The sequence below is a fragment of the Rhinolophus ferrumequinum genome, chromosome 21, assembly GCF_004115265.2.
Source record: "Rhinolophus ferrumequinum isolate MPI-CBG mRhiFer1 chromosome 21, mRhiFer1_v1.p, whole genome shotgun sequence".
Lineage (NCBI taxonomy): Eukaryota > Metazoa > Chordata > Mammalia > Chiroptera > Rhinolophidae > Rhinolophus > Rhinolophus ferrumequinum.
The window spans coordinates 26,245,423-26,262,546 of NC_046304.1; the positions used below are offsets into that span (position 1 = coordinate 26,245,423).

A 17,124-nucleotide genomic window follows, 5' to 3' on the forward strand; every position below is an offset into this window, starting at 1 on the left:
CAGGGATCTTCAATACGGAAAGCAGCATGTTGAACCTTAGTATCTGTGTGACAAGTTTCAGCTTGTTCGGTGCAATCAGTCGGGTGTGAGCTTTGATTGAGAGGTGTGTTGTAAAGTATGCTGTAAATCATCCTCCATCATGACAATGCTCTGTCACACATCGCTTCTGGTATACGGCAATTTCTGTCAAATAAAAACATTACAGTGTGTCCTCATCCACCTTATTCACCAGATCTGGTACCGTACGACTTCTGGCTCTTTCCCAAAGTCAAAATGATTCAGGACATCAGCAGCCACAACAGCGCAACTAAAGACTCATGAAAGAGGACTTCCAGAACTGCTTCAGAAAGTAGCAAGAACGATGGGATAAGTGCGTTTGAAGTGAGGGAGAGTAGTTTGAAAGGGGTTAATGGCAATGTGTCTTTTACTGAAATAATTTTATTTAAACATTAACCATAATTTTTTATCACATCTCCTATAGTGAGACATTACTTGAAAATCTGCATATAACTTTTGACTCTACAGTTGGCCATTCACGTCTGCAGATACGTATTTATTGAAAAAAATTCTGTGCCTTAGTGGACAAATGCAGTTCAAACCTATTTTCTTCAAGGATCAACCGTAGTTTATTAAATATGAGAACCTGAATACAACTGGAATGTTAATGAAAAAAATTATTGAAACCATTTGTGCATCTGATAGTTATTTCTTCCTATCTAATAAAAAAAAATCACTTCTATGTTCATTCAAATTTGCATTTAATTTCTATTTACAGTCATTCAATCCGAAATCAAATACTTAATACAGTAAACTAAATACAAGATGAAAAGCAGAAAAGGTGTTTACCCTCATAGCACTCCTAATAAGGCAGCTGAAGAATTTCTTTACTCTGATAGACGCAAAGCCAACTTGGGATAGGAAAAAAATAATAAAAAGCAAACAAACATAATGAACCCATCTTTCAGGTGTACTTCAGATAATCCACTGAGATAATACTTGTGTTGCATTGGTAAATTAAGAATCACGCAAGAAAAGTTTTATATCAATCAGCAATAGATCATAGGTCATGGTGCGACAAATTCTTTTATGATTGCTTTGTCTGGCTTACTAGTGTCTACTCCTATGAAAGAAGGTAAATGTTTGGACACTGATGTTTTTATTTAAGAAGTTAACCATTTTCAAAGCCTCAAAATCCATTCTTGATAAATTCAACATTTCTCATGGGAATAATCTTAGATCTAGCCCTTGTAAGCTAGGAACCATATGACTAGTAACCAAAATAGTTAAGTTCTATATTAAATATAAAATCCAAGGCTCAGTACATCAATACTATTGAAGATACATCTTGTTTATAATCATTTATTACTTAATGAATGTTGAATTTATAGAGCATAATACATGCATTCTTCCCCCCACCCCCATTATCTTCTATCTCAAAAAATAGTACGGAAAATTCCTTGAAGGATTCAAACTAGTTAACACCATAAAGGGGAAAAAGAAATAACAATTTTCCTAAAAATCTGGTTCAAGTTCAATAATTAATACTTTACATTGTTAATCACAGCTGGTTTATAAATCCCAGTTTATTCTGTAATGCTACAAACCTTATAAAATCAAAATTAGTAAAACTTCAGTTCTCAGTGATTATATTTTAATTAAAAAAACAGCATGTATATAAAATAAAAAAATATCCTGTAATAGCTGATTTTAAAGAAAATAATCAAGTGATGAAAGAAAAGCACTTAATCTCTTTTATACACTTACCTGGAAGAAGCATAAAGAACCCTCTTAGGAACTCAAGACTAGTAATATTGACATCATATATTTTAAACTATGCTTGGATTTTTACAAATAAATATAGGGTAAGCCATATTGCATAGGTGTGTGCTTTCTGTCTGTGACACTACAGTGGCACCTGACATGTTTTCACAGTCATAGTAGGAATATCCATTTATGAAACACAATTTCTAAATAAACTTGCCACAGCATAGGAATTAATTTCACTTAAAGTTTGAAAACCTGTATTTGCCTGGATGGTAGATGTGCAATTAATGCTTTTTATGCAGAAAAGTTGCAGTGTTTGCCACTATTGCTGGCAGTGCTAATTATGAAAATGGTTTAACTGGGGTGGTTATAGCCAGCCAATTACAGTGCAAATGTTAGCAAATAGGACTGAGGAGGAATATTTTGGTGTAAAAATTTTGCTGGAATTTGGTCAGGCAGTCAACACTACAGTTAGTAAACACATTTCAAAACAAGTATTAGAATAGCACAAGCCATTTACAGTCTGAAATAAAGCCTATATATATCACCATAGCTTTTTGGGGTCCGTTTTTTTCAGACACCATAAACTGTCAGAGAACAAAGATCTGTACTTTAAATACAATTTTTGCAGTTATTTTAGCTTCTCATTTACAAAGTTCTCAGTAGGCTGCTGCAATAATGGGATAGGGGGTGAGAGGGAATGATCAAAAAAAAAGTTTTCTGTCGAAAAATGAACTGTTATCAATTCTTTCATTATTGCCACAATTGAAATGGTATATTTCCAATCATTTTTCAGGATTCTGTTTTTGCTTAGTGTCATAGGATTTCATCTCATCTTACTTGAATTGCCATTTAAATAAGCAAAGCTTTGCTCTTTTCTGACTGACTTCAACATGCATGAAGAATTTTATGGCTTGGATCCTATGGCTCAGAAAGGTTTGGAGAACACAGCAAGCAGCATCTATTTAAAAAAATCATAGGGTTGCCAAATACTACAAACTGACTGCACACTCAGACTGAAGACATTAGAAAAGACAAAGAGCTGATAAGACTCAACTGCAGCTGCATGATCATCTATTATACCAGTATGCACTGAAATACATTTGTATAAAGCTCTGCAGATATTAAACCTTTTCACCAGCTAAAGTCATGGAAATGCTCTCTTTAAGGCAGGAAGTATTTACGAAAGGTAAAGTTACCTTTATTTTTATTCTTTGTACCTGTAAATCACTTATGTAGATTTTTGTTACAATTTCAAAAACATAGTGTCTTGTTAACATATTTCCTAAATTAAGCCACTAAGTTTTCTTATTCACTGTGGAAGACATTCATCAAAAGGCCATCAAATATTGTTACAATCAAAAAATGTAGCCCCAGTATAGGAGAAAAAACCTTTTTCCTTTTAAAACTTGAAGAAAATGTAAGGAAGGTAGGTAGCAAAAACAGTAAAAAGAAGTAAAACCTAAAACCTTAGCAATTTGCTGTAAAGAGATTAGATAGAGAGTGGACCATGGCAACACCCTCCTCCCCTGGATCGCCCTAACTCCCTCAATTTGCCGCCTTCAGTATGCATTTTATCCTGACTCTCTTCCGTCCTTCTTCAGCCACAGGCTGAACACATTTGGCGTCTTGAACCAAATACTGGTATAAGAACAGGTGGTGATATTTTTCCAGTGCAATGCAGGCCCAGTACAAGGATGAAATGTAGGACATACAACTTATGCCCATTCCAAGGCTTCCAGTTAAGCTTAGCACATAGCAGTACTGCAAATAGAAATGATTAAATAGATTTTTTTCCCAGACAGGTATTACAGACAGGTATTGCAACTGGGTTACTGAAAATAAACCCCAGGTCCACCCCAATCCCTCAAACGAGCCACAGCTGTGGTTAACAATGATTCATTTGCATTTTTATTATTTCACCAAGAGAAGAAACAGAAGTTGTCTGACTTTCTTCACACCAACCAATAATTTCGCATTTTAAAGTTTGGGATGTTTTCCATAATGAGCTGAATCAAAAATCTATTTGAAAAATATATATTTATATAAAAAAAAGATTCAGGTTGTTTGCAAGTAAAACATCAATTGGTAAGTTTCTTTTGTCTTTGATTCCATGTTGCTGGAAAAAGTTTGACCAAGCTTGCATGCTAATTTGTCCTTAGTTGCAAGTTTTACAGGCAATTTCATATTTTGCCTAATGAAAGGATAACCTTCTTCGACACAATCAGAGCTCAACAGTGATTCAGAAGCAACATCCTACCCTAATACTGTCAGTTTTGAGCCATCGACATGAAAATCCTTGATAAGGTTGAGAAGATGTCGCTAAGAATCAATTAATTGATGTGCCTAAGAGTTCTGCAATACTATTTTGCTTGTTTTTCCTTTTTTTTTTTTTTGCACCATTGATTGATTTTTAAAAATCCGTCTTTATTTTTCCTCCGTCCAAAGTGTTCTGTGTAATGACACTGACTCTTCGAGACTGTCATTTTGAGTCCTCTTGTTTCACACTGCAGGATGCTCACAAATCCTCTCCCCACCTTTTTTTTGCCTTAAATTAATTAAAAGCATTGCTCCGTCATAGATTCATACGCAGGTGCTCTGGTCGTTTGGATATCATGGGAAAAGCTTGTTTTTTGTATGGCCCGGAGTTCGGCTGTCGTATTGGAAGTGGGGCTGAAGCTTCCCCACTCATTGTCACATCCATCTGCTCTATTCCACTTGTTTCCATTGGGTATTCCACAGGCGTCTGAGGATTTGCTGTGCTGGCTGAAGCACCTCTTCCCCAGAAATCCCCAGGAGAAAATTTGACTGGGCTTTAAGACAAGGAAAATCTATCATTCATTTGTCTCTAAGATTATTTCAACAAGAAATACTTCCCTTACATTTAAAGGGAACGAGGTAACATGCCATTTATTTTCATTTCCGTTTATTTTGTGTGGATTAGCACAAAGGCAAAAGTTGAGCTATCTCTCTCCTCTAGCCTAATTGCTAGTTTCCTAACTGCTCTCTCTCTCTACCTCTATTCTTGCACGCATAAAATCCTCAATGATACTTAATTTTTAAAAAAAAATTCCTCCCCCACTTAAAACAGCTTCCGATTATATTTAAAATATTTCTCCAAATCTTTGCTGTTCTAGTCCTTATTCACCACACTTTAGGAACATTGAGCTCCCTTTCATTTCCAAGAAAAGGCCAAGTTTTTTCCTCCCTTAAGGCTTTTGCACGAGCTATTTTTATACCTGTAACACCCCTGTACTTTCTTCTTTTTGTATGGCTCACTCTTTCTCTTCACTCTTAAATATCACATCACCGGGAAGGCCTGTCTGGCCACCATGAATAGCAGCCCCCTTGTTACTCTTTGCTCTCCACCACCACACTGTTTTTTCCATATAGCAGTTGGCACTACTTGCAATTACATCTTTTTTGCATTTCTTTCTTTGTTTACTGTGACTCCCTCTCAGTTGTAAGCATCATCAGGACAAGGACAATTCCTATGCGAATCATGTGTCCCCAGCACGCAGCACAGCCCCTGGTACAATAAATGTTGAGTCACTGGGTAAAGAAGACATTTGCCAATGTATCAGCTTACTTTTAGGAGGGAAGGTAAACTCAATAGCATAGTATCATAGATTAGTCACAGACTAGTCACTTGCAATATTAAGAAGGTATAGATGCTGTGCTTATGTCAATCAAAGATATATGATGACAGATCTTTCATTTATGTAACTTGGCATATTCTTAAGCAGGCTCTTCTGGTTTAAAAAATAATAATAATAAAGTCTAAATACCTGACAGGTGTTCGTGGGCTGCCAATAAATCTTCGAGGTGATCGGATTTTTGGTTCAAAGGAAAACTTTTCTTTCACACTTTCAAGTACAGATGGAGCCACATATGTAAAACCCTGAAAGACAGTAACAGTGGACTATAAAAGGGCACTGTGTCATATACACCAAGAAAATGTGGTTGTTCGGTCTCTGACACACCAGCACAATCATGCAAGCCTAAAATCACTAATCTGTATGCTCTCCCATCAACGCAAGCTCATTTCACACCTGTTAACTTCTTTCCAGCTATTTCTTGAGGCACAGACCTCAAGAGAGAATTCTACTGAGCTCAGACCAGCAAATAAAATTTTACTCTATTAAAAGGAGCAGGAAAAAAACAGGTAAATGTAGGCTCCATATTAAAAAGTTAAATATCAAGATAAATGCAAAGAAAATTCTAGTGTTTCTAGCCATATGCAGATAAGCAACTAAGATTATGACCCGCCTTTTCTTATTATTAGGGCAAAGTAAAATAGAATTCTCTAACTTAGCACATGTGATTTTTCTGGTTTATACCAATGATGGATAGATTTGGTATTTTCTTGATGAAGAAATGTCAGCATTGTGAAAACCCTCAATTGCAATAGGCAATATGCAGTTTTGTTAGCTTTAGTTCTTTCTTGGATGTAGCTATTAGGCTACCAGCTGTCATCTCTTGCAGCCAATGTTCACTTCTTTAACAATCAGTCCGCCACCTATTTCCCTTTCTATTTATTATTCTAACCTATGAGTAGGCATTATGAGTCACAATAAAGAGATTCAATAAGGCTCTGGGTGAAATCCTAAAGAGTGAGGTGCAATTCTGTACAGCATATGCTTTATGACAGCTACATGTAGACTTTCAGAAGCCATTTCCCCACATGTTCTTGTGGGCTAAAGCTGTAGCTACCAAGAAGACCAGACTGTGCCTTAATCATCTTTGAATTTCTTTTAATTCTGTGAGAAGAAGTTAACTATTTACTGAGCTAAAGTTGCTACGACCCCAAACTCCAGGTAAGTGGATGTAACTATTTTTATTAATTTTTAAAGAGATCCACTTTATCTATAGAATTCTGGCTATAACCTAACAAATGAATTGTTCTTTAGGTAGCCAATTGAATTAATTATGAACAGCTCAACAATAATTTGACAATGAAAGCTTAGCTACATAACTTTTGCCACCACAATTTTGGATTTCTTTTCAGCGAGGTAAGATGTTTCCAGACTGTTTTTTATGGCGGAAAAAAATTGTTAAACTAGTTGAAATTCTGCAATGCCCAAATGAGGACAAGGTCTATATGTTAAATTAAAGGTCTAAATTCTACATCAGTAGAAAACAAAATTCCACATCATAAGAGAAAAAAAATAAGGCAATGCCAGAATTAAAATGGATAATGCCTATTTCCCTAACTGAACATGAGAGATTTTACTAAGGAGGGATACAAGGACTTGGTATCATGTAGTTAGTTATAAACTTTACAACATGCATTCATCTTTCATCTCATGTCATTAAAAATACTGTAAAATTTTATTTTGCGTATATGCTCTATTCTTATATCACCATATAATCATACATTTATAGTTTTTTCTATTCAATGTTTACTCAAAACCATACTGTACGACGGTGATTTAGGAGTAACTTTGACCCTACATAATTTTTGCATTCCATGCTAACTTGAAAACTTACCCTCCACCCCAAAATATACAACATTGCTTTCTGCTATACTGTGAGCAGTATAAAAACAGTTTGAGAATTAAGTTAGTGACAAATCTAGTGAACTCAGAAATAGAGAAAAAAAAAAGAAACAACTTCCAAATGATTACTTTCCCCATATTCCATTCTCTCTAGAGGTAGTCCAAAAACAAATGACAAAGGAAACAAAAGTCACAAAATGAGGTAGATGTTCATGTGACACATAAGTATAGTAATAAAATAAATATAAGAATACTTGTGCAAAATAATATGCAATGATGGTCATCAGATATAAATCTATTATTTCTGTTGATCAAAATCTAAGTTTTGCTTTTCTGAGGAAACAAGGTATAAATCAATACAGATACTTCTACGTTGAGGATTAATTTACTAATCATCATATGTGAATAATTTGATGTCAAATATTCATAATTAACAGGCTAGAAATCCCCTACAGACTTATGTTAATAGTACCAAAATCTATAGCTCTTTCCGGACTAAAATAGTTACAGTGAGTTCTTTTCCTATTGCTATGTGGCTTTCAATTGAGATGCTGAGCCAAACATCACCTTAAGTCAGTGGTCCATCCAAAAAAAGGAATCATTCACTCTGAAGAATCATACACTCCTATTGTAATTGCTAAAATAGAATGCTGAATTATGAGAATTTTTTAACATCAGTCCGTTACAAGAGAATAACTTAGGAACAAAAAAAGCACCTCAGGTTATCTACATGAAACTGCAAAGCAAGAAAATTGAATTTTCTTATTCAAAATGGCTTTTCTTATTGAAAAGGACCCATCTTCATACTTCAATTTCCCACGGCTACATAGAAATTCGTTCACTTACCAGAAAGACCTGGTTGGCACTTTCACTGAGAGTTGAGTCATCTGGGCTGTCAACAGGTGTCTGACGTGTAAACTTTGAATCAAACTGACTCACATCCTCTTCAGATTGCTGTATAAAAAAGATGATTACAAAATGATGAATAGTTTGTATTATACATATCAAATGCATTACGTGCATCAGACAAGACTCTAGGATACAGCTCTTTCACAGGGTTTGACTGTAGTATGAGAATAGTCTTAGCAAGCACAGACTGAAGAATAAATACACGTGGAAAGTATGAAATTACAACCTCAAATTTTAAACATGTATCAAAATAGATTTTAGTACACAGTTATCATTCCTATTAAAAATCTGAGTATTAATCTTCTCCTCTCACAAAGCCTCAGTGTGCCCAGTCCACTGGCTAAATCCCTTTTTAGAGATAATTTCAGTTGGCCACTGAAGGTTTGTAGTAAACCTGAAAAACTACTGAAGCAGAATTTAAACACAAAACACATTTTTGTAAGATGCTCTATTAAAGTTTCTTCCCATAACTTACTTCATTCCTTTAGAATTCTCAAGGAGCAAAAATAATATTCTACTTTGCAAGAGTATATTATCTTGTGAAAGAATATTTTTGCCTAAATTGAACCACCAGATCTGTTCAATTCCTTCTCCCTGGTGCATCACACTAAGTGGTTGTATCAAAAGAATTCAGGAACCAACATAATTAAGCACAAAGTGTCCAAAAATGGGAAATGCTGAACACCAATTAAAAGAAACTACAGAGGACTGAAACACAAATGTGTTTAAAGGCATGAGTTCACAGTTATACTAAAAAAAAAAAAAAAAAAAAAAAAAAAATCACGTAATTCATCGATTAATTTTAGAAGTTATTAGAAAACTAATTCATTATTTTGAAACTTAGGAAAGAAACAAACATATCCTGCCTTTCCTGTATGAACTGTACCTCAGGTAACCAAACAACTGATGTAAAGTTTCTCTTTATGGAAGAATTCCAGCTAATAAATAATGAACAACAGTATTAAAATAAGATAATTTTATAAACCCCTAATGAAATCCTAGAACTATGCCAGTTTCTCAAACTCAGCACTACTGACATTTTGGGCCTGATAATTCTTGTAGGGGACTGTCTTGTGCATTATAGGATATTTAGCAGCATCTCTGGCCTCTACTCCTAGGTACCAGTAGCACCATCTTCCCAAGTTGTGACAGCTTGTCTCCAGACATTGCCACATTGACCCTGGCTGAGAACCACTGGTACAGGCAATGACCAGTGACCACTAACATCACTAAAAGAAATACAAATACACATTACGTCTCTTGATCAGAACATATGACACCAAAAGTTGAAGCAGATCAAGCATCGAAATCTAACCGCCAGTTTTTGGAAATACAGGGAGCAGAAGAACATGGTCAATGACACCACAGGGTTAAAATCAGCAAAATCAAAATGTGAGAAACCCTGCAGGACAAATGGTTAAGTTTTTTCAGTAAGTCCTCAGGGGAAGAACTGAGAAGAGATAGCTATAGATAGAAAGAGACCCAAGAGACATTGTAACAAAACTGTATAGGCCTTGATTGAATCCATGTTGAAACCAACCAATAGAAAAAAAAAGAAACAACTAAGAAAATCGTCAGCTTTTTAACTGTGATGACAGCATGGTGGTTACGTTCATGTTTAAACAAGATGACCTGGTAATTTTTGAAGCTGAGCAGTTGGTACCTGAGGGTTAATTATCCTCCTTACAATTATATATGTTGAAATTTTAAAGCAAGTGACCTTGTGCTTCAAGGACCAAATCATCATCATCGTTATCTTCTTCTTTCCCTCTACTTTCATCCCAAGAAACGGAAAAAGAAACAATATTTTCTCAAATTCTGAGGTAGGAGAAAGACAAGAACTAACAAAATAATTCATTTACTCATAAACATACTGTTATAGTCTGAAATGTGTCCCCCCAGTATTGTGTCCCTTCGTATGTTGTGGTTCTAACCCCCAGTAACTCAGAATGCGAACTTATTTGGAACGAGGGTCATTGCAGATGTAATTAGTTAAGAGGTCATAGTGGAGTAGGGAGAATCCTAATTCATGGTGACTGGTGTCCTTATGAAAACGGAAAATTTGGACACAGACCAGCACACAGGGAGAATGCCACGTGAAATGAAGGCAGAATCGGGGTGATGAGCCTACAAGCCAAGGAACACCAAGGACTGCCAGCAAACCACCAGAAGCTAGCGGAGCGGCGTGGAACAGTCTCCTGCACAGAAGGAACCAACTCTGCCAATACCTTGATCTTGGACCGCTATCCTCCACAACTGTGACACAATACATTTCTGTAGTTTAAGCCACCTAGTTTGTGGTACTTTGTAGCTGCAACCCTAGCAAACATATATTCTGTAGTTTGAAGAAAAAAAATCGCAGAAAATCAAATATAAAATAGGGTTGAATTAAGCAAAAGAAAGCAAAAAAAAAAAAGTCCTAAGTACTTGAAATATTTGTCTTAGGCAACCAACCTAAAAATACTTAATATGGTCATCAATTGCTACTGTCAGTAGTTCTTGAAAAGACTACAGGATAAAGATTCTGAAAAGAAGAGAGGATAGACCAAAGTTTACTGAACATAATATTTCTAACCTCTCTTAGATTATCTTACTCTAAAAAAGTACCAGGTCCCTCGAATTATACACTTTCATGTATACATACCAATAGAGGTTTAAAAGGGGGCTCCACCTTCCGAGCCAGCAGTTCTTCCCAGTTAATATGTCTAAAGAATGGATGAGCCTAGGAAAAAAGAGCAGGAAGAAAAGTCAAGGGGAACAGACTTCACTGGATTGACAACTGCCTGTCTGAAGTCACCAATCATAAAATAGCTATACTTATAAGTAACTGTACAACTGTCACAAATACATGAAATTAGCATCATCTTCCCCTCAAACCACCAAACGTGCCAACCCCTACTTGAACTTCTCCAGCATCCCCAGGACCAGCTCCAAGACGAGAAGCAGCATTTCTTTTCAGCAGCTTTAGGGGGGAAAAAAAACACTAATGAACTTTACTTAGTTAAATTTATTAGTTTTTCTTTATAGCATTTGTTTGTCTATTTTGCATTGGGAAAATATGATTTATTAATAACTATTAAATATTGTTAGGGAATAAGAAAATAAAATCTTTAAACAAACAAATTTGTACTCTCCCTACAAAAACCGCAGGCACTTTTGTTCAATATCTGTGTATGATTCTTTATTCAAAATGTTATGTTCAATTCTATGTAAATCCTAGTAGTTGAGTACCTATTTAAGAACCCTACCTTTTTAAGCAGATCTCTGGCTTCTTGTGTGAGGTAGGGAGGCAAATTGAGTTTACATTTGAGGATTTTGTCAATTGTTTTCTTTCTATTCTCCCCAGTGAACGGGGGCTAAGAGTAGAAGAGAGTGAGAAAAATTAGCATATAAATAACAGAATTATCCATTTCCTGAATTAGTCAGTTATGCATAGAGATCAGAAATGTATGTTGTGATATGGGGGCTACTAAAAGACCTATAGCTTTTAAACAACAGGAAAGAGGAAATAGCAATTCTGGAAGGAACTCGGTTTCTACCATTAAACTTTGAGATAATGGGCGAGCCATGTTGATTTTATGCTTCATTTTCTCCATTTATAAATTAAGGCAGAAGCTATTTTACATCTATTTCACAGGACTGCCATGACATAGATCATTTAAATAGAAATGTTTTTTAAAAAGTATAGGGCCCGTATTACTACTAATAAAGCATTTTTAGTGCTTAATTTTAAAAAATAACTCCATGGGTAAAACTATCAGGAAGCACAGGAAAGGTCTCTTGCTATATTGTGATTTGGCAACTACTCAGCACATAATACATGCAGCTTTTAACTGTGCACCTACTGCTCCAGTCAGCATGTCATACATTAATGCTCCCAAACTCCACCAATCCACAGCACGATTGTGGCCGCTTCTCATCAAGATTTCAGGGGCCCTAAAATAATAAAAATAATACGCCTAAAAAATTCATCCACTTGCATATCACCTGAATTAGAACTTTAGAAACAAAATACGAAGCCCAATGATGCTACAGAAACTGTAGCATACTATTACTTAAACCAGGTAAAAGTTAGCTGTTACCCCCACACCAATTAGATTTCTTTCAACGTGCAGCTCACATGTATTCTATTGTTCCACAAAATGTGTGTGTGACTGTTCCGTCATGAATAGATTCTTTGCAGAGTCCAAAGTCTGTTAGTTTCACATGACCTACAATGAAAGATTACAGCATGGTTATTCTGAGAATTCTAGGTATGTGCAGTGTTTGAACATATCATATGAGACAATCCATCCTTCCATTTAACTGTTCCTGTCTTTTTCTTTTTTTGTGTGAAGATATCAAGAACTAGTGAGGTGCCATCCATAAAAATAGGATGTTAACTTTCTAATGTTAGGGCAGAGTCATCTTTTGCCGCTGATATTATCTATCTGGTAAAGGAAAATAGAGAAAAGAGTGAAACAGCGTATCTAAAGCTTCAGCTTTACCTATACGTATACCATTCTGAGAAAGTAAATCCTGGGAAAACTTGATGAAGTTTGGTTTAAGTACACAGACCCTAATAAAGATATTCTGCACCTTTTAAACAAAGGTGTGACACTACTTCAAATATATAGCTTTTACCACAGTGAACTGTGACTTAACAGTTCTTTTTAAAATGGTCTCAGAAAGTCACTATAATAAGTTAGCTTATTCTGCCAATGCTACTAGTTCAGAAAAAGAAATGAAATTACTACATGGCATGAGACCATCATCTCTGGTCCAGAAAAGTGAAAAACTCACCACCTCACACAAAGAACATTCAGTCCAGGTTAAGCTGTCCTGAACTGTCATTAGCTATCCAGTGGTTCAACAACCCCAGGGATCCTACTCAGCATTGCAGGTTTATTTCAGAAAAAAGAAAAGGCTATTCGACCTGTTGATTCAAATGTAAATGAGTGCTTTGCTGACACAAAAGAAATGAGTTCATTTTCACAGAACCACTTGACACACTCAAGTTTATGAATCAAAGAAGTTAACTAGTCACTTCTCTATTCTATCCTTTGCCTTAAAATTCAGAATCGGAATCCATGTTTGGGGGAATGGATGCAGAATTAGGAGGGAGGCAAATTCATATATTCCCTTTATGTACTTGGGTAAGTATAGCATTCTCCTTAAAAGAAAGGGAGGGGGCTAGGGAGAAAGCACAATTTGAAACAATTATAAAAGCGTCTGTTGTCCATATACCATTTTCTGCCCAAGAATTTAAAACTGTTAACTACCTCGTGTACTATTTTGTAGACATCTAAGGATCAGCAGCTGCCTCCAGCCCCCCAGGTACCCAGGTTGGCTGGTTGCTCCTTTGGGGTGTGAGTGAACTGCCAAGTCTGCCCAGCCCAGATTACTCTCGCGTAAACTGAACTGTGTGTAGCAGCATGCAATTAAAATCAAGGCCCACTTCGCTGTACCTACAGCTGTATAGATTAGTCGGTCTGATTTTCATGTCTGTTGTCACAAATAAACAGCAGGAATAAACCGATGCCTACTAAACATTTATTTCCAAGGCTACATCAAATATTTTGGTTCAATTCTAATCCTGTCCTTTTTTTATAGCACCAATAAAAATTATCATAAAAGTATTGCTTCTAACATTTATGTATTTTCATCATTAAAGACAACTCAACCTGTCAAGATTCACTTTCCACCTTAAGGAATAACCCAAAATTTGTGTTTGTACTGGCTTTATGTAAGGATTTCTAGAGTGACAAGTTATAAAAAGTAAGGATTAAATCAAAAAAGGTAGTTGAGTGGCCAGTTATTCTCAAATCCCTTTAATCTCATCAACCATAAATGCCTAAATACTTAAATCTCACTAAGTATCATGGTGCCATAAATTCTGAGGGAGGAATTTATAATAATAGTCACATGAACATGGGGCTTTAAAAATGACCATGACCTGCGTGGGAGGACTTTAAGATGATTATTTACTATAGAATTGTTTACAGTATATCTCCACCTTGGTGATTAAGCATGATATTCTCCGGCTTCAGGTCTCTGTAGATGATCCCCTTTTGATGTAAATGCCCCAAAGCCATGGAGATTTCTGCCAAGTAAAAGCTGGAAACAAAAGTGATTTAATAAAATTAAAAAGAGTAATCTACTCAAAGCAGTTTATGTATGGAGCAAAATACCCTGGAAGAAATAAACATGCACCAAAGACCAAATTAGTGGCGGGGGCAGGGTGAGGGTCAATATGGGGGGAAAAGATGGCATAGGATGCTGCCAAAAGGCATGGAGACATTTATGTTTCACTCATTTAGTGAAACTATATGTTTTATTTCATCATTAGAACATATTCCTAAAATTGCAAAGAAGTCCAGAATATGCCCAACTGTTACTGGTCATGTTTTGTTCTGTCAGTGTAGGAATTGGGCCAATAGTCATTCAGATCAAAGCAAATTTCTCCCACCCACCCCCAATTTTAAAATCCCATAGAGTAAGAATTTTGCTATTCTCAGAGAGCAAATCTTAGTTTCAAAAGATACCTTATAACTTGACCCTTTGAAGCCCACTCATCCCTTACTTAACACAGCTGCATATTATATACAGCTCATGCCCACGGTATCTGCCCTCCCTCTTGCCAGCCAGCCCACAACTATAAACTGTGTGACACTCAAATTTATCTACCTCAAAAGAATAAAGGGCTGAGTCAACCCTGTCTGGATTCGAAAAGCACAAGGCACTGCAATACTGGCTGCATAACAAGGTTGCAATCCTGCAGATTACTCCAGAATGGAGAGGGTGTGTCCTACAGGGCTGAGGCAGTTTCACAGCCAGCACGACCACAAACACAGCCTCCAACAGGGCTCAGAGAGCCTCCTCCAAAAAAGGGCACTTCATCCCTAAGGCTCTTAAATGCAGCTTCTGTGTTAGAAAAGGCCTGAAATTAAACAATGGAATGCAGTTTGGTAATTAAGGTAGAAAAAACATTTAGTGTTTTCTATTCAATTAATGTGTAGGATAAACTGATTTATTGTTACCCAATACTGTTATCTCACAAAAGGATGCGTATATTTTTAATCTGAAGCAGATGCCATCTGAAGAAATAAAAGGGTAGATCCCATCCTGGCCATAGACCCAATCCATAGATGATATGTGCACAGGCTGATCACCTCCCTAAGACTGCACCTTGGAACTGGAAAGTCGGAAAAGATGATTGCTGATACTTTCCATTGTTCCCACATAAAGTTTCACTGGAATATCACACTCACCCACAGCCAAGGCAGGCAGTTTACCAATTCAAGGAAAGAAAACCCCAGTGAAAATGGTTCAGTTAGGAACTGGCGTGAATGAAGGGCGGTCCACCCAAGGCCTGGGGGCAAAGGAATGACGTGACCTCCGATAGCTGCCCAGTCCCAAAGCTGCTTCTCCCCCTTTAAATCCTAAGTGACTGATTGGCTCCATACCAATTTACTGAATCATCTGACTGCTCACAGTAGGACTAGGACTTTGCTTTAATTATATGAATCATTACCTGAATCCATGCAACCATAAAAATTTCACTTACCAGGCTGTATCTTCCATAAATATTCCCTCTCTTTCTAACTGCATAAATAATTCTCCTCCTGTAAAGAAAAAGACATTAGAAATGAAACAATCTTTATTTACAACCCATTTCTAATGAGAGGGTTTGTGCTTTCCTTTTAACCATAATTAAAAGACATCAGCCCATTTAACAATAGAAAACGGATCTTAAAAAACATAGGTTTAAAACCAAATCCTCAGGATTCTATTTTTAGTAGTGTTCTTATTCTTATGTGAAATATGTAAGTTTTGGAACTCTGGGTTTTACATCTATAAACCTCAAAACATTTAGATTCCAGAACTGAGTTAAAAAAGAAATCATGATTAAACCTTCTCTAACATTTTACCTGTAAGTAGAAAAATGTTAGTATATAATTATATATTTAATTAAAACCACCCTTGGAAATTAGTGAATGTCCATATTCTCGTAACTCTTAAACTTGGATGAACCTGGCAGCAGCCTTGTAAAAAGCATGACATGATTTGAGTATCAAAATAAATGATAATAAAGGGTTATAATAATCTTGAATCTATGAATAATCTTAGAATCCACGAGTCCACAGTGATATAAATCAATGAATAGATAAATTAATTTTTAAAATGGAGAAGGGAAAGCTCTTCATTACAGCTGAATGCCAAATAATAAATGAAGAAGGCATGATGGAATAAGAAAAATCACTTGGCGACCACCACAATAAATTGTTTCAGGCAAGAATCAATGGATGCTAAAACCATATGTGAAAGCTTAATGAGAGATGAGATATTTAAATAATCTCAAAATATCTCAAGAGACTTAATTATAACGGGAAAAACCTCACCAGGTAAAAAGACACCACCTTATACATGTGATCAAAGTTAACATCAACAGTAATGAGACAAAGATATATAGATATATATAGATATATAGATACATATATATCTCTATATATCATGTACCTCCGTATCTGACACCCAAAGAAGAAAACAATGTCACTTCGATGGTCCTCCCAAAAATGCATAACCTGAATCTAATCCCAAGGAAACAGCAGATAAACCCAAACTGATGCATTCTACAAAATAATTGGCCTGTACTCTTCAAAAATGTCAAGGTCATGAAAGACAAAGAAAGACTGAGGAACTGTTCCAGATTAAAGAAAACTAAGGAGATATTGTATCAGTGTTAATTTCCTATTTTTAATAAGTTTAGTATAGTTATGTAAGATATTGTCATTGATTTAAGAAAACATAGACTACAGTATTTAGGGGTACAGGGAAATCATATCTGCAACACTCTTACACAATTCAGAAAAAAATTATGTATATATGTATTCATGTGTGTATATATACAGATATATACACACATACATATATATAGAGAGAGAAAGAGAAGGATGAAACAAAAAAATAATGG

General features: G+C 35.8%; 1 protein-coding gene across 4 annotated transcripts in view; it reads right to left on the reverse strand.

The window, feature by feature from the left end:
- Positions 1–737: 737 nt before the first annotated feature.
- RPS6KB1 (ribosomal protein S6 kinase B1) overlaps positions 738–17,124 on the reverse strand; it is a 40,918-nt gene continuing 24,531 nt past the window's right edge. For 2 of the 4 annotated variants that reach the window (XM_033091186.1, XM_033091187.1), the window contains exons 6-15: positions 15,718–15,775; positions 14,167–14,267; positions 12,292–12,382; positions 12,017–12,107; positions 11,420–11,527; positions 11,071–11,133; positions 10,816–10,893; positions 8,109–8,216; positions 5,553–5,665; positions 742–4,577 (exon numbers count right to left, since the gene is read on the reverse strand). In XM_033091186.1, coding sequence (XP_032947077.1) covers positions 4,340–4,577; positions 5,553–5,665; positions 8,109–8,216; positions 10,816–10,893; positions 11,071–11,133; positions 11,420–11,527; positions 12,017–12,107; positions 12,292–12,382; positions 14,167–14,267; positions 15,718–15,775 — 1,049 coding nt within the window. In that variant the 3' untranslated portion in view covers positions 742–4,339. Of the gene's footprint in view, positions 4,578–5,552; positions 5,666–8,108; positions 8,217–10,815; positions 10,894–11,070; positions 11,134–11,419; positions 11,528–12,016; positions 12,108–12,291; positions 12,383–14,166; positions 14,268–14,837; positions 15,091–15,717; positions 15,776–17,124 lie in introns of all 4 variants that reach the window. The other 2 variants (XR_004421370.1, XM_033091185.1) reach the window with 2 other exon arrangements.